This window comes from Notechis scutatus, chromosome 4 (genome assembly GCF_049901735.1).
Source record: "Notechis scutatus isolate UNSWTSFEM ecotype Mainland chromosome 4, rNotScu1.2, whole genome shotgun sequence".
Taxonomy (NCBI): domain Eukaryota; kingdom Metazoa; phylum Chordata; class Lepidosauria; order Squamata; family Elapidae; genus Notechis; species Notechis scutatus.
Window position 1 is genome coordinate 138900685 of NC_142012.1, and position 27353 is coordinate 138928037.

Consider the following 27353-nt stretch of genomic DNA (forward strand, 5'->3'; position numbering starts at 1 on the left):
TCATTTTCTAATTTAACAATGTATATTTTCTTCTATGGTATGAAATTTGCTATTATTTGTGCTTTAATTTTCTTCAGTCTACAGATGCATTATTGGTGGCCATTGACTCAGAAGTTGTGGGAGCTGTTGATATATTACTTAATCATCGACCAAAGCGATCCAGTAGACCAACGATTGTTGTTAGTATTGCTTTAATTCTGTGTTTGAGAGTGCATCTCATGATGTCAAATCTTCAAGCGTGTATTTGATAATGGGAAATCTTAAAAATCTTGATCTTAAAAACTTTGGAGAGCAATTGAAAAGTTTTTGATTACATATCTGAAAGTGGGCAGATATATTCATTATTTCTAATTATTTATTAGCTTTATATTCAGGAATTCATGGACACATATAGCACCCTGCCACAATTTTCCCCACAACAACAATCCTGTGAGTTATATTGGGTAATGGGCTTTCATGCCTGAGAGTAGCCTTGAAGCTATTTTACCGATTATGTATAAAGCATAAAAGTTTTAAAAGTATTAGTTTAACCATTATGGCATTCTGCTGCTTGAGTTATAAATAATCAAATTGAAAAATTGTCTTAAATTTTCAAATAAGCAAAATAAGCATTTGTATATTTGTTTATTTATTTATTTAATTTATATTGCCACCTATTCGCCCATGGCAACTCAAGACGTCTTATAAAATGTAAAACCACATTTAAAACAAAAATAACAATAAAAAACAATAAAAACTAACAAAAAGAATCAAATAAATTAGTAAAGTACAATAGAACAAAATTTGGGGGGAAAAAAACAAAAAACAAAACAAACAAACCAAAAACCACCCCGACGACAGCAGATCATACTTGCCATTTGATGGTCTCCATCCCTCTCTGGGTTGCCCAGGCCTGCTGGCAAAACCAGGTCTTCAGTGCCTTTCGGAAGAGTGCTAGAGTGGGGGCCATTCTAATCTCTGGGGGAATGATATTCCAGAGAGAGGGAGGCACCACCGAGAAGGCCCTTCTTCTCGGTCCCACCAAGTGTATCTCCCTCAGGTGTGAAACCTGCAACATTTCCTGCCTCCTTGCTCTAATAGGTCAGGTACAGAGGTGGTATACAGCAGGTTCTGGAGAACTGGTAGCAGAAATTTTAAGTAGTTTGGAGAACCAGTAGTGGAAATTTTGAGTAGTTTGGAGAACCGGTCAATACCATCTCTGACTGGTCCCACCCCCATCTATTCTCTGCCTCCCAAGTCCCAGCTGATAGGCTGGGTCTTCTTTTGTTGCCCTGCACAGGAGAACGGAGCTGGGAAGTAGGTTAGTGGGGTGGGAATGGGATTTTGTAGTAACCTTCCCCTGCAATGCCCACCAAGCAATGCCACACCCACCAAGCCACACCCACAGAACCAGTAGTAAAAAAATTTGAATCCCACCACTGGTCAGGTAGATGTGACTGGCAAGAAATGTTTCCTCAGATAACCCGGGCCCAAGCCATGAAAGGCTTTAAAGGTGATAACCAGCACCTTGAATTGCACCCGGAAGCAAATCGGCAACCAATGCAGCTACTGCAGGAGAGGTGACACATATGCATACCAGGGTCTGCACAAAACCATGTAGGCCGCTGCATTTTGCGCCAGCTGGAGCTTCTGGATGCTCTTCAAAGGCAGCCCCATGTAGAGGGCATTGCAATAATCAAGACGGGAAGTGACCGGGCATGAGGGACCGCTGATCTAGGAGAGGGCGTAACTGGTGCACAACCCGCAGTTGCGCAAAGGCCTTCCTAGCCTGACCGCCACATGCTCTTCGAAAAGGAGTCATGGGTCCAGGAAAACCCCTAGATTACGTACAGGGTCTGTTTGGGATAGTGCCACCCCATCCAAGACTAAAGGAGGTAATTCTCCCTGAGCCAACGAACCTCAAACCCAGAGCCACTCAGTCTTGCAAGGGTTTAATTTCAACCTGTTGCTCCCCATCCAGCCCCTAACAGACTCCAGGCACTGCGAGAGGGAGGACACAGCAACACTTAACTCACCAGGGGCTGAGAGATACAGCTGAGTATCATCATCATATTGGTGATACCTCAGTCCATATACAAGTAATCCCTGATTTACAACAGTTCATTAAGTGACTGTGCAAAGTTACAAAGGTACTTTTCAGTACCTTTGTGACTTATAACCATTTTTCACATTTACAACCGTTGCATCATTAACATTCAGACACTTGGAAAATGAATCAAATTTATGATGGTTGCAGTGTTTTGGGGTCATGTGACTGATTACCTTTTGTGACCTTTTGACAAGCAAAGACAAGGGGGAAGTCAAATTCACTTAACTATGTTACTAATTTAACAGCTGCAGTGATTCATTCAACAACTGTGGCAAGAAAGGTAGTAAAATGGGGCAATATTCACAAATGTCTCACTTAGCGACATAAATTTTGGGCCCAATTATGGTTCTAAGTCAAGGACTACCCCATATATATTATAAAAGGGAAAAATTCTAATAATTCTAGTTTTTATAAGCATTACCAAAAAGATAAAAATTGTAACAGTATGTTAGTTAGCTAGTTTAGTTTATTGTCATTGCACCTTGTACAACGAAATCAAACACCATCTTCAGTGCACTTCATGACCATGACAATAAACACAAACACACATCCTTCACCCTCTACACATTGAACGAAACCCCCCAACACCGCACCAATACTGCACTATACAGCAGAATTCAAAAGAGCTACTGCCCTGGGATAGAAGCTGTTTTTCAGCCTATTTGTCTTTGTTTTTATTATTCTGTATCATGCTTTCCTATCTGCCACTGTGCAATTGGCAAACCATACACAGGTGCAGTAAGTTAAGATGCTCTCTATGCTGCAGCGGTAGAAGGTCACCAGCAGTTTTTCATTCAGTTGTTTTCTGAAAAGTCTCAGGTAATATAATCTCTGCTGGGCCCTTTTGACCAGTGTTGAAATATGAGCACCCCAGGTTAGGTCTTCTTTTATGGTAACACCTAGAAACTTAAAACTGGCCACTGCTCCACTCTGTCTCCATTGATAAGCAAGGCCTGGGATGTCTGATCTGTTCCTTCTATAGTCCACTATAAGCTCCTTGGTCTTATTTGTGTTGAGGATCAAGTTATTGTCTCCACACCATGAAAGCAACCAGTCCACCTCATCTTGACAGGCAGACTTATCCGCCCCGGAGATGAGTCCCACCACTTATGTATCATCTGCAAATTTAGCAATAGTATTACTAGCATGAGTGGGAATGCAGTCATGCACATAAAGAGTATAGAGTAAGGGACTCAACACACAACCCTGTGGTGTACCAGTGTTAAGAATAAGGGCTGAAGAGGTATGATTACCTAATCTGACCCTCTGTGAGCAGCAAGACAGGAAATCCATAATCCAAAGGCAGATTGAATAAGAAAGGCCAAGGTCCAGAAGTTTAGACACTAGTCTATGTGGAAGAATTGTGTTAAATGCAGAACTAAAATCTACAAAATACATCCTCACATAGCCCCCCCTGCTGTTCTAGATGAGTCAGAGCAGTGTGAAGAGTGATGGCTATAGCATCCTCTGTAGATCTATCTAGTTCTTCTGTATGCAAACTGGTATTTGTCAAATGTATGCGGAAGACCAGAAATGATGTGCCAGCAGACCAATTTCTCAAAGCACTTCTGATGATAGGAGTGAGTGCCACTGGTCTGTAATCATTGAAGTTATTGATAGGGAACTTCTTTGCCAGCGGAACAATGGTGGAAGCCTTCAAACAAGATGGAATAGTGGACTGGGATAAAGACCGATTGAAGATCCTGGTAAAGACTCCAGCCAATTGATCAGCACAGTCTTTAAGCACTCGGCCAGAGATACCGTCAGGACCGGCAGCCTTTCTAGGGTCCACAGCCCTCAGAATGCTCCTCACCTCCTGTTCCTCCACAATGAGGTGGGGGCTACATTTGGCTGGTGGTTGTATTTTACCTGTCTCTGATATCTCCACTTCAAAGTGAGTAAAGAAATGATTCAGTTCCTCTGCCAATTAAGCATCTCCCTCAGCAGGGCTGACATTGGTCGGTTGATGGTTGGTAATTTGTTGAATCCCTCGCCACACCTGCCTTATGTTACTGCTATAAAAATTATCCTCAATCTTCCTCTTATAATCAGTCTTGGCCTTCCGAATACCTTTCTTCAGATTAGCTCTGGCAACACTGTATCTTGCCCCATCACCGGACCTAAAGGTCTTGGTCCTGTCACGCAAGAGGCGCTGGACTTCCTTGGTCATCCAGAATTTCTGATTGGGATAGATCCTAATACGTTTATCCACAGTGATAGTATCTGTGTAGTGTTTGATATAGCACAGAACAGTTGCAGTGTGCGCCTGGTAAAAGATGTCCCAATATGTGTTCTCAAAACAATACTGAAGTTGTTGGGAAGCATCTTCTGGCCAAGATTTCACTGTCTTTATTATAGGCATCCCATCTCCTAAGAGGGATGTATGCTGGTGCTAAAAGCAGTGACATATGGTCTGATTGTCCCAAATGTGGTAATTGTATAACCTTATAGCCATGTTTGATGTTGGTATATACTTTGTCCAATATATTTGGTCCTCTAGTAGCACACTTAACATGCTGATAGAATTTAGGGAGCACTGCTTTTAAATCAGCTTGATGACAGTCCCCCGTTATGATATGCACAACATCAGAAGACTTATTCTGCTGATTACTAACAATGTTATACAAGAATCCCAAAGCTATGGTAGTATTGGCATCAGGTGGGACCAGGGATGGGATTCTACAGGTTTGCACCTATTCACTAGAACCGGTTGTTAACATTCTAAGCAGTTCGGAGAACCGGTTGTTAGAAGAAATTACTGGCCTAATCCTGTAAGGAAGGCAGGAAGGAAACATTCTGGTGTTGCTTATAGAAACTGCCTCTCCATTAACTCTTATTACATTCTTGGCAGGACTAGTCTTCCTGTTTCTGGAACTTCTCTGGAGTTTTTTTTCCTCCTTTCCTACTTTGCTTATGTGAAGTGACCATTCAAAGTTACAATGGCACTGAAAAAAGTGACGGCCGTTTTTCACACTTACAACTATTGCAGCATCCTCATAGTCATGAGAGGCCAGGCGAGGAGATGCATGCCTCAATGTGAGTGATGTTGAGTTGGCCATACCCAGCCAGTCACATGACCACCAAGCCATGCCCACCACCTAAGCCATGCCCACAGAACCAATTGTTAAAAAATTTGAATCCTACCCCTGGGTGGGACATAGACTGCAGTAATCAAAACCACACTGAATTCCTGCAGAAGATATATAGGTCTACATTTAAGAGTCATATACTCCAGATCTATGGAGCAGTGGCTGTCTACAGTAAATGTAATGCAAATGTAATAGTGTAATTGTTTTATTTTCAATACATCCCACAAGGTCTTTTCTATTACATGTTTTTTTAAATTGGGAGAATCACTAGAAGTTACTGTTCAAATTATCCCATACACATTGATCTATTTTTTTATTTTATCACTTAAAGTACTATTATACAAATGTGTGTCTACAACTGGCTGCTTAAGGAGGAGGAGGAACATATAACAAGCATAACTGAGTTTATTCATTCTACTTCTTAGTACCCTATCCCTAGAAATAAGAGAAATAGCATATGGACTTTAGAACCATGTATTCATTTTTCATTTCAGGAAAAAATTCTTAATTAAACAAATGTACTTAGTTAACATTTATCAATCATTGCATCCAGTTTAGTAATTTTGAAATTAAAAATATTTAATACCTTAAAATGTATGTTTTGGTTTCAAATCAGATGTCTCTTAGATTTCATCTCTGTATTAGTAATTCATCAAGCTTAATTTATTTTCTCAGATGTTTGTCTATCTGTTGCAGAAATTAATGGAACGTATTCAGAATCCAGAATACTCAACAACTATGGATGTGGCACCTGTCATTTTAGCTGCTCACCGTAACAACTATGAAATTCTTACAATGCTCTTAAAACAGGATGTGTCGCTACCCAAACCTCATGCTGTGGGGTGTGAATGTACATTGTGTACAGCCAAGAACAAAAAAGATAGTTTACGTCACTCCAGGTTAACAATAATTAGATCTTCATCTGTACCTGCAGTTTTTCCACCATTTTCCACCATAATAATAAAGTAGTTTATATTTTAGAATAAAATGAATGCTCATGACAAAGATATATTTGATAGAGTATGGTACCTTTGCATGAAAAAGATGTTAAGTTTAATCCCTGCCATCTGAGAATTGTGAAAAATATTTGGATAATTTCTGATGGTCATTATACAGTAATGAACACAATGGTTTAGCCATCTCACTGGTGGTAAATCAGCTTCCTACTATATCACTAGTAATCCTGAAAAGAGGCTTTTGTAAACAAGGAACTATTTTTTTCTTTCATATTACTATAAATTGTTAATATGTTGGCAGTTTAAAACATATTATTCATAAAAACAGGTAAACAGAATTCATTAATGTGGATTAAAACAGCAGATTAATACTTGCTTTCATTGCCTTCATAAAAAGCATAACTCAGGGGCCAATACGATATTGGGTGCAAACTGTTCCATAAATGTGCATATCCTATTCCCAAATAGATTGCAAAGGGGATTCTATTCGGAGAAGGCAATTCTGAAGCTAATTGGAAGTTTAACCATGTAGGTTTAGTACAGGTCAAAACCAGCATTTTGAATTATACTTGGCAATTTATTGGCAACTAATGCAGGGCTAATGTTTTTTAACTATAGTGACTTTCACCAGGCAGTAGGCACAGAGTTAAATTGATACCAACTATAGCTTCTGGGTGGTCTCCAAAGGCAGCCCAAAACTGAAAGCATGGCAGTATTCTACTTTATAAGTGATAAAGGCATACAGTAAGTCACTATTGCAAAGGCTTCTTTCTCCCCCAAAGGCCATAATTGGCACAAAAACAGAAGCTGGAATAAAAGTCCCTTTGGCCAAAACTTTGGCATATTTTATTGACCTGCTTTTTCAGGGAGAGTGGCATTGCACCCAGAGTAAATCAGGAGCTGAAATTAAATCAGATTGTCAAGAGAGGAAAAGGAATATTTTGCCACATCTAGTTGCTCAGAACCTCTAAGGTAGATACTAGCAACATTTTTGTTATTATCATGAAATTACAGTGGTGGATATAATATCCCAAATTGACAAAGTTGTTTTGAGTAGGATTAATGAGTTTGCATGTTTTGAGAATTTTAATCTAAAACAATTGTCCTTTGAACAATAATGGATAGCAGTATATCTTATAATCAAGTCTTTAATTAAATGTGTTATCAGTATTTAAACTAAAAACATTTAAGGACTTTCTTTTGACATACTTTGGAGGAAATTCTTTAGCTTATTGATAATATGTCAGATTTCTAAAATAGGTTTCATATAAATAATGAGTTGATATGTTTAATCAAATAAAAATTGTTTATCTTAAGATGTATTCTTTAACATTGCCATTGCAGATTTCGTCTCGATATTTATCGATGTTTATCTAGTCCTGCCTTAATAATGTTGACAGAAGAGGATCCAATTCTGAGAGCCTTTGAACTTAGTGCAGACTTAAGAGAATTAAGCCTAGTAGAAGTTGAATTCAGGTATGGATAATATGTATTGCTACTGTAATTTCAGCAGCATGATATTATTTGATGCATGCATATCACAAGTGAGCCTGACTAACAATACTATATACATGTTGTAAACAGAAAGTTTCTAATGCAAACTCATTAACAGTTACTGAGAAATGAGTCACACATTCTATAGTTCTTATTCCTAGACAAACATACTGAGGAATAAATAATATATCTGAATGTTGTTACTAAAGAACAAGGAACTAATACAAATATTTCATGAACTGTTTTAAGTTAAGGTCATAGATTTACAATTAACTTAGAAGGTACTATATATATATTTCAATGAACTATAGCAAATGTTTAGTTAAGGGCAAAATCAACACAAGTTTATACTGTGTTACTTTTTGATTCAAATACAATTACTCTGGTTATATATTAATTATTGGAGAATAATAAGTGAGGTTCTTTCTTAAAGAGTTGGGACTACCAGATATCTTATTTGTCTATTGAGAAAGCTACACATGGGTCAAGAAGCAATAGTGAGAACTGGACATGGTATCACTGATTGGTTCAAAATTGAGAAAGGAGTTTGGCAGGGCTGTATACTGTCACCTTGCCGATGTAACTTATATGCAGAGCACATCATGAGAAAGGCGGGGCTAGATGAATCACAAGTTGGAATTAAAATTGCAGAGAGAAATATCAATAACCTCAGATATGCAGATGATACCACTCTAATGGCAGAAAGTGAAGAGGAACTAAAGAGCCTCTTGATGCGGGTGAAGGAGGAGAGTGCAAAAGTTGGCTTGAAACTCAACATTAAGAAAACTAAGATCATGGCATCCAGCCCTCTCAATTCCTGGCAAATAGATGGGGAAGAAATGGAGGTAGTGACATATTTTATTTTCCTATGTTCCAAGATCACCGCAGATGGTGTCTACACTCAAGAAATTAAAAGACTCTTGCTCCCAGGGAGGAAAGCTATGGCAAATCTAGACAGCAAACTAAAAAGCTAAACATCACCCTGCCAACAAAAGTGCATATAGTCAAGGCTATGGTTTTCCCAGTTGCAATGTATGGCTGTGAAAGTTGAGCCATAAGAAAGGTTGAGTTCCAAAGAATGGAGGCCTTTGAACTCTGGTGCTGGAGAAGACTCCTGCAAGTCCCTTGGACTGCAAGGTGATCAAACCTATCCTAGAGAAGATCAACTCTGACTGCTCTTTAGAAGATGAAGATCCTGAAGATGAAACTCAAATACTTTGGCCACCTAATGAGCAGGAAGGACTCACTGGAGAAGAGACTAATGCTGGGAACGGTTGAGGGCAAAAGAAGAAGGGGACGGCAGACAATAAGGTGGCTGGATGGAGTCACTAAAGCAGTCGGCGTGAGTTTAAGTGGACTCGGGGGGGGGGATGGTAAAGGACAGGAAGGCCCGGAGGAACATTGTTCATGGGGTCACAATGGGTCGGACACGACTTCGCAACTAACAACAACAGATGAAGTTAAATTACAGACATATACTGACGTATCTTGAAGATCACAGAGACAAATTACTTTGGCACTATTGCCAAGAAAAATATAAGGTTGCATTCATGAATATTTTATTCTCTATTTTGATAACATAATTCCATTCTGCATGGTAATGAAAAGATTTTTAAAAAAATTAGAACTAATAATCCATATGTATCACTGAGGACTTTAAAAGATCAAGTCTTCTTCAACTCAGGCTTCATTCCTAGTGCCATTATTTATATTTGCTTAAAGCTCAGAGATTTCTGGTGGTATCATCCAAATACTAAGTTCCAAATTTAATAAAAATCAACACAGCACTACTGCTATCTCTAACATTTATTTGATTTTATTAATTTGTTTTTACAATATATATATAAAACCCACTTCAGTTCTAACAAAGGGTACAATAAAACTCCACTCCCAAATGCATTAAAATGTATATGATAAAAGTTAGTCATAAATCTAGTAAATGAAATATCCCTTTAAGGGATATTTAATGACAATGTAGCTAAATTATTTAAATTATTTATTTCTTATGAATTTATGAATGGATGGCAAGATATATAGCATTTCTGCTTCCAGTTTTCTCCATAGCTAAAGTCATCCATACCTAAAGGATTTGAACCTGAATCCCCTGGTCCTAGTCCAGCACCTTAACTACTATACAATCTTTATTTTTTAAAAAGTTTGTTCTTTTTCAGTGACTGAAATAATTTATTTGACCCAACTTGATTTTACGTAGTTGATTCCAGTCTGGTATCAATTTTGTTCAGGAAAACTATATTCTTCTTTTTTGTTTGTATTAGCTTTAGATTAAATCTAATTGGTATTGGATTATATTAAATTAGCATTAGAAGTAATTTTTGTTACTTTGTGTATTTGCTAGAAATGATTATGAAGAACTGGCTCAGCAGTGCAAAACCTTTGCTAAAGATTTACTTGCTCAGGCACGAAATTCCCGGGAGCTTGAAGTTATATTGAATCACACTGCAAGTGATGAACATGTGGATAAACGAGGATTACTAGAAGAGAGAATGAATTTGAGTCGACTAAAGCTTGCCATTAAGTATAACCAAAAGGAAGTATGTCAGTTTTGATTTATTAAATATAGAATCTGGTTACAAATAGATGGGATAAAACAGATATGTGTCTTAGTAAGTTTCCAACTTCTAATAATTAGAAAAATTGTAGTATTAATTGAATACAATCTAATAAAGTCCTTGACTTACAATCTTTTGTTTAGTGACCATATGAAAAAATCCTGAAAAAAGTAATGTAGGATTACAGTCCTTGCACTTACGACCACTGCAGCATCCCTGTGGTCACATGATCAAAACTTGGGCTCTTGGTACTGGTGTAATGGTGGATTATGTGATCATCATTTGTGACATTCCCAGCCTGCTTTCAACAAATAAAATCAATGGTGGAAGCCAAATTTGCTTAATAACTACATAATTCACTTAACAACCATGACAAAAAAGCCTTTAAATTGGGCACCACTAAACAATTGCCTTGCTTAGCAATGTAATTTCTGGTCTTAATTATGGTTGGAACTCAATGACTATCTGTGATATAAACATAGGATATAAATTAGCAGCATAGCACAATACTTTTCTCTATATAAGACAATAGTCAATGTATTTGTGGGACAAGATTCCAAATGGCAAGGGAGAATTAATGCCTTATTAGTACGAGTTCCTTTTCACAGCTCAGAGATTCGCTGGTTTTGCTGCTCTGATTCTTACCTCATACACCTGATGTGGCACAGTGTTTTGAATTTTACTTCATCCAATTTCTGTTGGCTGACATATAATGTAATGGTACTGCAGTTGCTGAAGTTAATTGCCTCTGTAAAATATGGTGCAAGATTTTGTGCAGGAGATGACTGGCACTAATGTAAGCAACACTTTCACATTACTGTTTCTCATGTGACCATTTTTAAAGTTTTTTTTTTGTTCCGCATTCCCAATCATATTTATTATTATTATTCCAATTATTCCTAGCTGAAAGTCAGTAACTATTTTTACAATCCTACTGTTTCTTATTTTGGATTAAAAGCCATATGTTGTCAGTTTATAAACCTGGCAAAGCTCTAATACTTTGCCTGTCTATGTGTGTGTTTTAAAGAGCATTGTCCTGTAAAATGGGAAATCTGTTTCACACATATAGTTCTGAGAAAGCACAGCCCAAAGTAATGGATATTATGAGATGTGGTTGCTATAATAGTTAAGATTTTAAATATTTTATTGTGTGTCAAGCTGGTGAGTCCAACAAAAACAGCATTGCACTGGTACATTTCAGGTCTTGCTTTTTGTATATGAATGTTCTGATGTGATATCAAAATATGGTAAAAAGAAGTAGTGCTTATAGTACAATGCAACCTTCATCACCAGATCAGCAGATAGGGCTGAGGACACCACACAAACATTATTTACAGTTGTTCTAGTATTAGCAAACATAAAATGAGAAAGATTGAGTATCTGCTTTAAACATACAATGAAGTTTAATTAACTGATTATGTTTAATTATATAGAATGTACATGTTTAAAATGAATTTACCCTCCAGTGCTACTATGTAGCTAATTATTTCTGCCTACTTTTGTTATTCTTTTAAACCAAGAATGTAAATCATTAGCTTCTTTAGAAAGTGCTTATTCATGTAAAATATTTTTCTATTGCAGTTTGTTTCTCAATCTAATTGCCAGCAATTTCTCAATACTGTCTGGTTTGGACAAATGGCTGGTTATCGACGCAAGCATACATTTAAGAAGATTTTGACAGTCTTGACAGTTGGCATCTTTTGGCCTCTACTATCTTTTTGTTATTTACTGGCACCAAAATCTCAAATAGGCAGAATAATTCATACTCCTTTTATGAAATTTATCATTCATGGAGCTTCTTATTTTACATTTCTGTTATTACTTAATTTGTACTCACTTGTCTACAATGAAGATAAGAAAAACACAATGGGACCAGCATTAGAGAGAATAGACTATCTTCTACTACTGTGGCTCATTGGTAAGTATAAAGAATATGAAACTGTTAAAATTCTGACTTTGTCAATGAATACATTTTGGATGGCCACCTGATGTGATATATATACTTTAATATAACATACCATTTTATAAGAAGAACTGTGGGCTGAATATCAGTGAACTGAATTGAACTGCCTGTATGCATGAATGCAAAGTTAGAAAAATCTGTGCTTCCAGTCACATAAAAGGTTATAATAGCAGGAAGGCAGAATCTAGGTAGATGCAGATGGAGTGTCTTTATTCTTGCACCTCATCTATGTCTGTAAATGTGTTAGTTGATCCTTCAAGAACCAGCAATCTGATATGATAGTAGAACCAGCAGTGGCGCAGAAAGTATTTCTCAGTATCATTGCATTAAAAGTCTATGTGAAGTATCGCAGAAAAAAAAAAAAAAAAAAAAAAAAAAAAAAAAAAAAAAAAAAAAAAAAAAAAAAAAAAAAAAAAAAAAAAAAAAAAAAAAAAAAAAAAAAAAAAAAAAACAAAAAAACAACAAAAAAAAAAAAAAAAAAACCCCCCCCCCCCCCCCCCCCCCCCCCCCCCCCCCCCCCCCCCCCCCCCCCCCCTTTTGAAAAGTATATTAGAAGAAGGAAAACACCCTCCTCAAAGCATTAAGCAGCTATGGAAGAACTTTCTAAACGTGTGCTTGTGTGCACATGGAGATGCTTCTACTGAAACTCCCAGCAAAGTACATGCACAGATAGTAGGGGGCAGTTTTTGAAACACCCATGCAAGTTTTCTAAAGGAAAATGCCTGCTTTCATGGGTCACATGAAACAAGTTGTTTTTGTTTGCCTTAATCTGCTTTGTAAAATGCTTTTTGCTAATACTTTCCACCACTCATTGCTTTTTAAAATAAACGTACCAACTTTTGGTGTGATTTTCTTTATATCAATAAAATTGCAAATCATATTTTGGTCTCCTAAGACTGATAAGCCTATGAAATAATAATTGCTTGATGCATTTGGTATGCTCATTTTCTCTATGTAACTGTGGTTACAAGCATTTGATAACCTTAAAGAAGTTAAAAAAAATGTATTGTGGTTAAGATTAAATATATCTTCAGATATCTACTACTGAAAGAGTAATACTAGGAAGTAATATCAGTTACAGAAATGCTATTTTTCATGGTAAAATGTGAAGAGATCTGTAATCCTTAAACATTACTTCTTTTTAATCATGCTATGACATATGAAAGAAGTGTAAATGTACCAAAAAGTAAATAAAGCTACAAAACTAAGCTATTACAGCATAGAATGGGACAACTTGCTGCAGTCAATTCACAGCCAGTTTGTTATAGGACAACTCACTGTAGGACAATTCAACAAATACAAAAGTTAAATTAATTTATATGGAACTGTGGCCAATAATAATAAAATAAAGTCAATCCAGAAATGTAACAGTTACTTTTGATGAAAATATGGTCACCAATAATAAAAGTAGCTGAATGAAACAATTAATATAATGTTGCATTGTCTGAAGGTAAGTTGTTCTATGGCGAGTTGGCTATGGTGAGTTGTCCCGGCATGAGTTGGCTACAGTAAGTTGCCCACAGCAAGTTGTCCTAGATCTGTGATGGGGAACCTATGGCACGCGTGCACAGGTGGCATGCAGAGCCATTTGTGCCGGCACGCGAGCTGCAGGCAAACTTACCTCAGTGCGCATGCGCGCGCCTCACAGCTAATTTTCGGTGGGTTTGAGGCCTTTTTCGGCCTCCCAAAAGCTTGAGGACGGCTTCTGCAGGCCGAAAACTAGCCCTGTTTCATCACTTCCTGTTTTTTCAAAAATACCGGAAGTGACAAAACAGGGCTAGTTTTTGGCCTGCAAAGCCTGCAGAAGCCTTTCTGAAGCCTCAAACCTGCCGAAAATTAGCTGTGAGGCACAGTGCAGGTAAGGGGGCGGCAGCGCTGTGGCTGGGCATGTGGGGATTGCACGTGCATATGTAGGGGGCATGGGGGGGAGTACGCATAGTTTTCTGGGTGCTAGCACGCAAGCGCGCACACAATTTTTGGCACAGGAGCCCAAAAAGGTTAGCTACCACTGTCCTAGACCTATGGAGCTCTTTATAATGGGCCACATATAATGGTTCGGCTTTTGTCACATTTATATTATATCAACATTCTGAACTGTAGGAATATTCAGCATTTTAAAAACAGGCCAGTGAACAAATGACTGTGATGGTAATGAGGCTTTTCACAAGTTGATGTGAATTTTTTGTCAAGTTGTTGTGTCACCTACTGTTTGCCAGTGACTAAATAGTTTGTCAGTTGTTTGTACCAGATTTAAGTTAGCATGTTATGCAAACATATTGCTCAACTTTTGAGTTTTACCTTCAATACAAATATATTACAAAAAAATTCATTGACTTCATTGACTTTTTTTTTAAAAAAAAAAGTTGTTGAAAAATAACAAGAGGGGGAGACAAACCCAGTCATATTCTCAACAATTTTGTCCTATTCTAAAATAATATTGTATAATATTTATTATTAAATATGATTACTGTATTTTTTGGACCATAAGATGCACATTAGCTTTAGAGGAAGAAAATAAGGGATAAAAAAATCTGCCTCTGCCTCCCAGCATCCATCAGGTATTCATCTGGCTAGCATCCTAACAGCAAACAGCCTGGTCAGCTTTATCACCTTATCGCAGCCCCAGCATGTGGCTCATCAGGGCTGTGCTCCATTGAACCCACCACCAGTCAGCTGAGTGACAGTTGGATCCCAGCCTCTTGTAGCCCCACTGAACATTAGGCTGGCCGACTGGAAATGCTGCCATTGCTGTCTCCTCCGTGTCTGCTGCCTCTGCCAGGAATGCTGGAGGCTTCACAGCCAAGCAGCTGATTGGTGCTTGGATCGGCCTCCCGGAATACCATTGATCAGCTGTTCTAGGGGGGAGGGATTGCCACCACCTAGCACCGCTGCCACAGCTGCAGCTGCCAGTGATTGGCAGGAAATGGTGCCTCTGATCCTCACTGCCTAGAATAGCTGATCAGCGTTATTCCGGGAGACTGATCCAATTGCCAATCAGCTGCTTGGCAGTGAAGGCTCCAGCATTCCCCAGCAGCACCAAAGCGTGGCGATGGTGGTGACAAGTGGTGGTGGCCACCACTGCATCAACCCCCTCTCCCCCTGCTGCAATATTCACTCCATAAGACGCACATACATTTCCACCCACTCTTTTGGGGGAGAAGTGTGTCCTATAGACAGAAAAATACGATACGTATTTATAGTGGAAAACTATTTTTGTAAGGTAATTGATTAGTTTATTTGGAATATATTGAATATTAGGTAATTCAGGGTTCGGTATCTGTCTTTTTCACTAAATACTCCTTGGAATGAGTAGTCCTTTATTAGACTGGTCTTTCAGTTATTTAAAATTATACATAGACAATACTGAGACTGAACACCTTTTTTCTTTTTCTGTTGTAAGGAATGGTATGGTCAGATGTTAAAAGACTTTGGTATGATGGCTTGGAAGACTTTTTAGACGAATCACGAAATCAACTTAGTTTTGTCATGAATTCTTTGTATTTGGCAACTTTTGCTCTCAAAGTAGTTGCCCATAATAAGGTAAATAGTCATTCTTACGTTAACATGAGTATTAAGTTTTTGTATTTTTCAACAACTGAAATCTTAAGGACATTCATTCTTAAAATTGTCTGGTATGCCTTTCAGTTCAGTCTGTATATATTTAATGCTGCTACAGAAAGTAGGCATTTTATTTATGCATTTATGTGTTTATTATTTAAATTTATTTGGCTGCTCATCTCCAGTGAACTTTGGGCAAAGCATAAAACTAAAAGTGACATAAAAGAACTAAAAATGTTAAATTAATGTAAAAAGCTTTCAATGTTTCCTGTTTGTTTTTTCTTGTTTGCAAAAATTCTTTCTGGGATAACTACAGTATATATGAGTAAAGTACATTTCCAAAAATAGAATGTGAAATAACAGGAAAATTACAATACTGTTGAAAGATATATCTGGAATTATCATAATAGCTTTCATAAGTTATGGGTATTATGCATATACTGTATTATCAAAATTAATTAGAAATAACTTTCTAAATACTTAATACAAGCCAATAGTTTGGCTTTCATTTCTTAAATATAAAGCACACCAAATTTTCTAGTAATAAACTGATGGATTACAATCATCTGTGTGTGGGGTGGTGGTGGTATACACATACTATATTTCACATAGGTATTTCAACAAGCTTGGTTGTGTAGTAACTTATTAAATAATGAAATATGTTTCATGAGAGATACTGCTGAACTATTCATCAGTTATATCTGAAGTTTTGTTTAAAAATTCCAGTTCCATGATTTTGCTGAGAGGAAGGATTGGGATGCTTTCCACCCTACACTTGTGGCTGAAGGACTCTTTGCTTTTGCTAATGTTCTCAGTTATCTCCGACTGTTCTTCATGTATACAACAAGCTCCATCCTAGGTCCACTTCAGGTATCTTGTTACATGACTATCAGCATTGATGCAATAGTAGCATATAACCACCTAGTTTTTCAATTCTTGGCTTAATTAAACTTTCCTGGCTTAATTAAACTTACTGAAATAATTTGAGTGTATTCACAGTTGCCCTCCCTATCATTTGTTGAACTAGCTATGCAGGCTTATGCCTATATGGGTAAGGTTTGGTTGCTTCATTGAATCAAAATTTTAGAAACAAAATTAGAATTAGAATTAAATTCCATATGTTTAACTGGTAATATTTATTTATTTATAAATTGATTATTTATTTATATATTTATATTTATATTTATATTTATATTTATATTTTATATATATATATATATATATATATATATATATATATATATATATATATATATATATATATATATATATATATATATATATATTCTTAGTGCCACAGTTTGGCAGTTCGATTCTCATCAGTTTAGGGTTGACTTAGTCTTCAATCCTTCTGAGGTCAGTAAAATGAGGACCAAGATTGTTGGGGGCAATATGCCGACTCTGTAAATCACTCAGAGAGAGCTGTAAAGCATTATGAAGCGGTTTATAAGTCTAAGTGCTATTGCTATTGCTATTAACAGTTTGTTAAATGCTATGAATTCCATCAAATATGTGATACTAAATTATTTGTGAAACAATAGAAATGTTTTATGCCTATTATTTTCAAGATTTGAGGGGGAAGGGAAGTGGATTGAGAATTAAAGTTATATAGTTCATAGCTTTACAAGCTCTAGTATTCTTGTACCCCTAATCTAGATACATTGCCTCAAAATGAAGATGTATATATCTTTTAGCAGGAAGAAAGCTCAGTAAATAAGTAGGTTTATTTTTAAGTAAACAATAATATAAATGTATACTTTTAAAAAAATAATTAGCTTTCGGTTATCTGGTCTCAAACTTCTTTAATTAAATTTTATAGAATAGTATATTATATTTCATTACATTATGAATATTTGCTATTTTAAACTAATTATTCACTTAGGATACTTTTTACTTTTTCATCAAAATAAAATGAAATTAAACATTCCATTCGCTCGTAGAGAAACACACTCTTGTAATTTCACAGAATTTTCTGCCTGTCTCCTTTTCTTTTCTTTTTGCTTTAATTTGCCATCACCTGCTATTAATTTAAGTAATCTTCAATGATATGTATTTACAGATTTCAATGGGGCAGATGTTGCAAGATTTTGGAAAATTTCTTGGTATGTTCCTTTTGGTATTGTTCTCATTCACGATTGGGTTGACTCAACTTTATGATAAAGGATTTAGTACCCATGAAGAGAAGGACTGTGCTGGGATTTTTTGTGAGCAGCAAAACAATGACACATTCCACTCGTAAGTTTCATTGCTCTCTGACTCTGCATATTGCTAGTGCTTTGCTTGTACCTTGTGTGGTACATGCTAACTTCTAGAAGTTATTTGTGTTGTCATCTTGATAATAAAATTGTTAATTCCCTTACTTTAAATTTTAGTTGATTCCATATTATATATAAATGGCATTTATTAAGCATGTACTCTGCGAAAGATTTACTACAGTCCTGTTTGAGCAAATGCTTTTACTTAATTATATAATATACCCTATAGAGCATCATGAGTTGTCCCAATCATAATGCTACATATTATATTTGATGTCAGGCTTATTATATGAGAAACAGGATATATTTGATGTCAAATGCATTCAATAATGAGTTGAAAAAATTAACTTACAAATTGCAACAGCTCTCTTTTCTCTCATACTCACAGCTGGAAAAATAATACCAAATCTCTACCATCTTCTCTTTCACTTCTACTTATACTGTGCAATAACTCTTTCATTTAAAGATTAGTCAGTCAACCTTGAAACAAATATGATTAGCTGTCTCTTAAATACTGAGTGTCCATGCCAGTTTATATGTATTTACCCATAATTCTGTTCCATCTTATTTTTGTGTTAATCTCAGAACTTTCAAAATTTTGCATGGATCTATATTAATGTATTTGTATTTATTTCTGCATTTTGACATTTATTTTTCACTATATATTTACAAATGTTTACATATATTGTGAGATAAATTTTATCTATGATATATGTAAACCAATGCAGATTAAAATCCAATTCACATATTAGACCATGAAGTTGCAATGAAGTTATTTCAGAGCCACATATATAAAGTTAATTTTTATCCTGAATTATTAATCAAAACACATATTATAGAGTATGTCTATTTTCACACTAAGTTTCACCCTGCTATATACATATCATGTGCTTTCTCTCTCTTTCTCACTATGCTCCTATACAATTTTGGACCTAAACATTCAAGTGATGTAGAATAGCATTCATATTTTAATCTGGATTTTAAACATCATGAGCAATACAACAAATTATTCTTTCCTTATGTGTTTCAAGGGTTATCTAATCAAAGTTTTTTTTTCTATCCTTAGGTTTATTGGCACCTGCTTTGCTCTGTTTTGGTATATATTCTCCCTTGCACATGTAGCTCTATTTGTCACCAGATTTAATTATGGTGAAGAATTGCAGTCTTTTGTGGGTGCTATTATTGTTGGCACATATAATGTAGTAGTTGTCATTGTTCTTACCAAGCTTTTAGTGGCAATGCTTCATAAAAGTTTTCAGCTAATAGCAGTAAGTACTTTTAGGGTTTATTGTTTTATTGTATTTATAACAAAATTTGAAGCCTGGATAATAATGTCTTCTCAATTTGGATGTGGAGTTTTCTACTTTTGGTGAATACATTATAATGCTTGGAAAACACTGATGAGACTCATTTGTCTTCATTAATAATTCATAAACTAAACCTTGTCTGTGTGGGAGGAGGAGGGGAAAAAGTCAAGATCTTGACTGGATAATTGAACCCCTTTTATTTTTGTGTGGCCTATATTAAAAGTGACATGACATAGAGGTAGCACACAATATCTTGATACATAATCATAATTTAGCAAAATTTCTGACATCTTTATATATTTTAAATAATTTAGAATCATGAAGATAAGGAATGGAAGTTTGCTCGTGCAAAGCTCTGGCTTAGCTATTTTGATGATAAATGTACACAACCTCCACCTTTCAATATTATTCCTGCTCCCAAAACAATCTGCTACATATTTAACAGTCTCAGTAAATGGATTTCTTCTCACACGTCGTCAGGCAAAGTTAAGCGGCAGAACAGTTTAAAGGTAAGGAATTGTTTATATAATCATGTGCATTTATTTTTTATGGTTCCTTCACTACTTTGGAAGATTTATATAGCTTGTAACTTAATCATAACTCTAGGCAATGTACATTAAATGACCTCTCTCATTTAAGGTCATGCAAATATGAATCGTACATCAACAAAAAGCAAAACCTATAAATAAACACATTCAACAAAACATAGCCAGGCTCATTAATTGCACGTTCCATCTCACAGGATATATGGGTTCATATAATGTCTTAGCCCTAAGGATTTTCCATATGCATTTTCTAAGGAAAATCCACATTTTAAACCTTTCCTAAAGACTAACCGGGTCAGAACCATCCAAATTTCAAGGGCACGAGGAGAGAGATATTTCCAAAGAATAGGCAACAAAACACTGCAACAGAAAAGGCATGTCTCCTAAGTCATTGCTTTAAGGAGGAGACCTGGAGCCTGCATATCCTGTAAAGTGGGTGGATAGGCAGAATTAACTGGTGAAAGGCAATTAACCCCGTCTTGTACCATATATGGCTTTGAGGTGAAGGCAACTTCTTGAATTACATACATATCCTTTGGGAGGAAGTGCAATTTGTGAAATAGTGGTGTAGATAAGGATGCTGTTTTCTCTTAGCAAACAAATTATACTTCTATGTGTTACATCAAAGTCTCCAAAATACTTAATCTAGTTTATCTCTATAGAATTTGGGCAGCCTTTCAGTGGTTGAGTCTGAACTCATCACTATGAATGTAATGCTAAACTGCATTAAACTTGTATCTCAAAACAGAGGTATTTTTATTTTTAGGGCAAGTATATTTTTAACAAGTACTAGAAAACATCAGTTCTAGCCAGATTACTAATCAGTTGTTACCCTAGATTGTCAAGCAACTTCCATATACTTAGTTTTTGATGATATATACTTATTAGTATAGGTAAGTAGATGCACACATTGACACATAGATAATTGTCTGATTCTTATATGTGTCACTTATGTCTGAACAACGAAGACTATATATAACAATTTATATCTTGGTATTATTAAGGATGGAAGTATTTAGGGATATTGTAAAGATATTTACTCATGTAGATATAGTCATAAAGTCAGTATGCTTTTGTTTTGATATGAAAACCAAACCAATTTTGGTTTATTCAAAACATTTGTTGAACAACCATGGTAAAGCAAACAGTGTTTTGGATTAGGATGTGTTCCAAGTCACAGTCCAATTGGCATCCTAAAATAATTGTCAGGTTTCTTGAATCAACTCAAATAATCCATAGTATTGCTTTTAAGCAGAGCAAACTTACAAATTCAATATGGCCTTATTCACAATAAGGCCATATGTTGTTGTGGCATAAAAATGCACATGCACAGGCATAGCAGGGCAGTTTTAAACTAGGATTTTAACACTGGATTGTTATGGCTGGTGGCAAATACTCCTGGGCAAACTTTTAAAAATTACATCTGTAGAAAACACCATATTTTGGACAGGTTCTTTGTTCAAATTGCCATTTTGCCATCACCTGCTATTAATTTAAGTAATCTTCAATGATATGTATTTACAGATTTCAATGGGGCAGATGTTGCAAGATTTTGGGAAATTTCTTGGTATGTTCCTTTTGGTATTGTTCTCATTCACGATTGGGTTGACTCAACTTTATGATAAAGGATTTAGTACCCATGAAGAGAAGGACTGTGCTGGGATTTTTTGTGAGCAGCAAAACAATGACACATTCCACTCGTAAGTTTCATTGCTCTCTGACTCTGCATATTGCTAGTGCTTTGCTTGTACCTTGTGTGGTACATGCTAACTTCTAGAAGTTATTTGTGTTGTCGTCGTGATAATAAAATTGTTAATTCCCTTACTTTAAATTTTAGTTGATTCCATATTATATATAAATGGCATTTATTAAGCATGTACAGTAATTGACTCTGCGAAAGATTTACTACAGTCCTGTTTGAGCAAATGCTTTTACTTAATTATATAATATACCCTATAGAGCAATCATAATGCTACATACCCTGTTTCTCCAACAATACGCCCTCCCCCAATAGGAAGTCCCAGCATGTTTTATAGACATGAAATGAAATTAAGCCCCTCCCCCAAATTAAGGCCTATATTAAAACATGCGAAATGGGGGAATGGCATGGGGGCTTGCTGTTAGGAAGTACTTTTGTTGCACACCCGGATATGGTGCTGCCTGCGTTGACAAAGTGCCCCACCAACACCGAGATCAACATCCAAGCCATCGCCGCCCGCCTGCCCGAAGATGCAAGGAGGGGGATTAAGTCACCTCGAAAAGACGGCCTAGCCATTTTTTCGGGGCTCAAAAAAATATAAGACCCGGCCTTATTATATGAGAAACACGGTATTATATTTGATGTCAAATGCATTCAATAATGAGTTGAAAAAATTAACTTACAAATTGCAACAGCTCTCTTTTCTCTCATACTCACAGCTGGAAAAATAATACCAAATCTCTACCATCTTCTCTTTCACTTCTACTTATACTGTGCAATAACTCTTTCATTTAAAGATTAGTCAGTCAACCTTGAAACAAATATGATTAGCTGTCTCTTAAATACTGAGTGTCCATGCCAGTTTATATGTATTTACCCATAATTCTGTTCCATCTTATTTTTGTGTTAATCTCAGAACTTTCAAAATTTTGCATTGATCTATATTAATGTATTTGTATTTATTTCTGCATTTTGACATTTATTTTTCACTATATATTTACAAATGTTTACATATATTGTGAGATAAATTTTATCTATGATATATGTAAACCAATGCAGATTAAAATCCAATTCACATATTAGACCATGAAGTTGCAATGAAGTTATTTCAGAGCCACATATATAAAGTTAATTTTTATCCTGAATTATTAATCAAAACACATATTATAGAGTATGTCTATTTTCACACTAAGTTTCACCCTGCTATATACGTATCATGTGCTTTCTCTCTCTCTCACTATGCTCCTATACAATTTTGGACCTAAACATTCAAGTGATGTAGAATAGCATTCATATTTTAATCTGGATTTTAAACATCATGAGCAATACAACAAATTATTCTTTCCTTATGTGTTTCAAGGGTTATCTAATCAAAGTTTTTTTTTTCTATCCTTAGGTTTATTGGCACCTGCTTTGCTCTGTTTTGGTATATATTCTCCCTTGCACATGTAGCTCTATTTGTCACCAGATTTAATTATGGTGAAGAATTGCAGTCTTTTGTGGGTGCTATTATTGTTGGCACATATAATGTAGTAGTTGTCATTGTTCTTACCAAGCTTTTAGTGGCAATGCTTCATAAAAGTTTTCAGCTAATAGCAGTAAGTACTTTTAGGGTTTATTGTTTTATTGTATTTATAACAAAATTTGAAGCCTGGATAATAATGTCTTCTCAATTTGGATGTGGAGTTTTCTACTTTTGGTGAATACATTATAATGCTTGGAAAACACTGATGAGACTCATTTGTCTTCATTAATAATTCATAAACTAAACCTTGTCTGTGTGGGAGGAGGAGGGGAAAAAGTCAAGATCTTGACTGGATAATTGAACCCCTTTTATTTTTGTGTGGCCTATATTAAAAGTGACATGACATAGAGGTAGCACACAATATCTTGATACATAATCATAATTTAGCAAAATTTCTGACATCTTTATATATTTTAAATAATTTAGAATCATGAAGATAAGGAATGGAAGTTTGCTCGTGCAAAGCTCTGGCTTAGCTATTTTGATGATAAATGTACACAACCTCCACCTTTCAATATTATTCCTGCTCCCAAAACAATCTGCTACATATTTAACAGTCTCAGTAAATGGATTTCTTCTCACACGTCATCAGGCAAAGTTAAGCGGCAGAACAGTTTAAAGGTAAGGAATTGTTTATATAATCATGTGCATTTATTTTTTATGGTTCCTTCACTACTTTGGAAGATTTATATAGGTTGTAACTTAATCATAACTCTAGGCAATGTACATTAAATGACCTCTCTCATTTAAGGTCATGCAAATATGAATCGTACATCAACAAAAAGCAAAACCTATAAATAAACACATTCAACAAAACATAGCCAGGCTCATTAATTGCACGTTCCATCTCACAGGATATATGGGTTCATATAATGTCTTAGCCCTAAGGATTTTCCATATGCATTTTCTAAGGAAAATCCACATTTTAAACCTTTCCTAAAGACTAACCGGGTCAGAACCATCCAAATTTCAAGGGCACGAGGAGAGAGATATTTCCAAAGAATAGGCAACAAAACACTGCAACAGAAAAGGCATGTCTCCTAAGTCATTGCTTTAAGGAGGAGACCTGGAGCCTGCATATCCTGTAAAGTGGGTGGATAGGCAGAATTAACTGGTGAAAGGCAATTAACCCAGTCTTGTACCATATATGGCTTTGAGGTGAAGGCAACTTCTTGAATTACATACATATCCTTTGGGAGGAAGTGCAATTTGTGAAATAGTGGTGTAGATAAGGATGCTGTTTTCTCTTAGCAAACAAATTATACTTCTATGTGTTACATCAAAGTCTCCAAAATACTTAATCTAGTTTATCTCTATAGAATTTGGGCAGCCTTTCAGTGGTTGAGTCTGAACTCATCACTATGAATGTAATGCTAAACTGCATTAAACTTGTATCTCAAAACAGAGGTATTTTTATTTTTAGGGCAAGTATATTTTTAACAAGTACTAGAAAACATCAGTTCTAGCCAGATTACTAATCAGTTGTTACCCTAGATTGTCAAGCAACTTCCATATACTTAGTTTTTGATGATATATACTTATTAGTATAGGTAAGTAGATGCACACATTGACACATAGATAATTGTCTGATTCTTATATGTGTCACTTATGTCTGAACAACGAAGACTATATATAACAATTTATATCTTGGTATTATTAAGGATGGAAGTATTTAGGGGATATTGTAAAGATATTTACTCATGTAGATATAGTCATAAAGTCAGTATGCTTTTGTTTTGATATGAAAACCAAACCAATTTTGGTTTATTCAAAACATTTGTTGAACAACCATGGTAAAGCAAACAGTGTTTTGGATTAGGATGTGTACCAAGTCACAGTCCAATTGGCATCCTAAAATAATTGTCAGGTTTCTTGAATCAACTCAAATAATCCATAGTATTGCTTTTAAGCAGAGCAAACTTACAAATTCAATATGGCCTTATTCACAATAAGGCCATATGTTGTTGTGGCATAAAAATGCACATGCACAGGCATAGCAGGGCAGTTTTAAACTAGGATTTTAACACTGGATTGTTATGGCTGGTGGCAAATACTCCTGGGCAAACTTTTAAAAATTACATCTGTAGAAAACACCATATTTTGGACAGGTTCTTTGTTCAAATGCCATACAGACAGGTGAAATAGACAAACCAATAGGGGTTGCTAGCATGGTAGCTTCTGTAATTTTGGTCATTATTGTACAATATGTATGTTCTATCTGTATATCGTAAGGAGGCATTAATTGCAAATATAGATACAGTAAATAGGGATAAAATGGTTTGTGAAACACAAACTTTGTTTATTATAGACATTAAAAACATTAAAAACCAAGCAAATTAGTCAAAAGTTGTCATTAATCCAAAGGTTAAATGATAAATCAGAAGTTGCAACTTAGTTATTTGTTTGATGCAACTGCTGACAAATCTTATGGGGCGTCATTTGCGCCTTGCAGTTTATTCATGGAATTTGTGACATTTTGGAAAGGTGTTATTTGGATGGTTAGCCTGTAGTTATGTTGGAGTTTGATTTCTTTTTGATATTTTGAATATCTCAAGAATTTAGATTAATATTCAGTTAAAAATGATTTGCTACATCCATTTATCTAATTTGCCATTATTTATTTAAAGGAGTGGAGAAATTTGAAGCAAAAGAGAGATGAAAATTACCAAAAGGTGATGTGTTGTTTAGTCCATCGTTACTTAACTTCCATGAGACAGAGAATGCAAAGTACTGATGAGGCAACAGTGGAAAACCTGAATGAACTCAGACAGGATTTATCAAAATTCCGAAATGAAATGAGAGACTTACTTGGTTTTCGGACATCAAAATATGCCATATTTTATCAAAGAAACTAATTTTCAGACTTTTCTAATGATTGCACTCAGGCACCTACATTTGCAGCGTGTTGGGTGGGGAGAGAATCTGGTTCAAAAGCAGTAATTTTATTAATATATTTTTAAAATGCAATGGAAAAACTGCCAGATTCTGTGGTGAAACAGTAACTAGTGATTTTGAATTAATGTGAAGCTTTTGATGTATATAATTTGTAAACTGTATAGTCAGCTAAATGGAAATATTTTGTTATGGTCAATTTTGATATTCTGATTATCCTATCGACATTGACTAATTTATGTGTACATTGTTGCACTTTTGAGAAGGAAATGTTTATTTTTTCCCTCTTGAAGTATAAAATGAAGTTACAAATTATATTTCACACGTTTTAAACAATTGTACCTTTCTAAATTAATATAACCATGAACCAGTTATGAACATATTTTAAAAAACTACACTTCTGAAAACTGTCAAATTAGGTTCATATAATGCCATTTTAAAAGAATTCTTTTGGAGTTTGAGTAATATTGAAAGGCCATATTGCCATCCCTGTGACATTTTGGTCCTCAAAGACTGATGAATGATACCAAAGAATGTAATACTTTGGAATTGACTTTTATGGTTTCATATTTTTTTTGTAAAATGATGGCTGACTAAAATTTCATAGAGATCATCTAAAGGTGCCATTTTTATCTATATCTCTAGCTCCTATTTATATCTCATTATTTCCAAGATGAGATACTTGAAATAATGAATTTCAACATTCTTACTCTTTTAGATAATTCAGCAGAATTAGATGGAACTATGGTACTTCTGTTGACTGTATTAGTTACTATAAGATTTAATCTTCATTCTAAAAGCAATATTAAAATATTTGAAATATTTTATTCTCTTAAAATATTTATAGTAAAACATTTTACAAGTGTTATGGGTCAAGTAAAGTGCAACAAACATATTTTCACTGTTTTCATTGAAAGCATACTGTATTTAACCAGATTACTTTCTCTCAATTTTGCAAAAAATACTTTTTGAAGTCATCATTTGTTTTAGTCTCATATTTATTTTTAAAATATATTTTATGTTGGAGTGTCTTAATGTATATATTGATACCCAGTTTAATTATGTTTATTTATTTTGTAAATATACTAATTGATTATTTCCATTAAATTCTGCAAACTGTGGCTAACAGGTGCTGGTCATCTAATAATTGCTAAAATATTGGAAATAAAGAGAATGAAATTTAAATAAAATATTTCTCCTGAGGCTTTTTAAATACATACCCACAACCATATACCCTAAACAAATCTATTTTTGCACCACAGAATTATCAAAAGTGATATATGGTTATAAAGTTGATGATTCTTTTGAATTGTCTGTATATTCCATTTGTATAATAACCTGAATTTATTATCCCCCAAAAGAAGAAGGTGGATTTTGGATTAAGAAATTGAAGATTTTTTACTTAAGATAC

The 27353-nt window shown here is 35.2% G+C and overlaps 1 protein-coding gene across 4 annotated transcripts in view; it reads left to right on the forward strand.

Annotated features, from left to right (window-relative positions):
- Positions 1-27156, forward strand: part of TRPC1 (transient receptor potential cation channel subfamily C member 1) — a 28338-nt gene extending 1182 nt beyond the window's left edge. For 2 of the 4 annotated variants that reach the window (XM_087965120.1, XM_087965121.1), the window contains 11 exons: positions 78-179; positions 5875-6077; positions 7479-7610; positions 9985-10180; positions 11780-12116; positions 15562-15701; positions 16446-16589; positions 21351-21526; positions 22922-23123; positions 23477-23671; positions 25678-27156. In XM_087965120.1, the coding sequence (XP_087821246.1) occupies positions 78-179; positions 5875-6077; positions 7479-7610; positions 9985-10180; positions 11780-12116; positions 15562-15701; positions 16446-16589; positions 21351-21526; positions 22922-23123; positions 23477-23671; positions 25678-25905 (2055 nt within the window). In that variant the 3' untranslated portion in view covers positions 25906-27156. Of the gene's footprint in view, positions 1-77; positions 180-5853; positions 6078-7478; positions 7611-9984; positions 10181-11779; positions 12117-15561; positions 15702-16445; positions 16590-17778; positions 17955-19040; positions 19243-19595; positions 19791-21350; positions 21527-22921; positions 23124-23476; positions 23672-25677 lie in introns of all 4 variants that reach the window. The other 2 variants (XM_087965119.1, XM_026664631.2) reach the window with 2 other exon arrangements.
- The last annotated feature ends 197 nt before the right edge of the window (positions 27157-27353 follow it).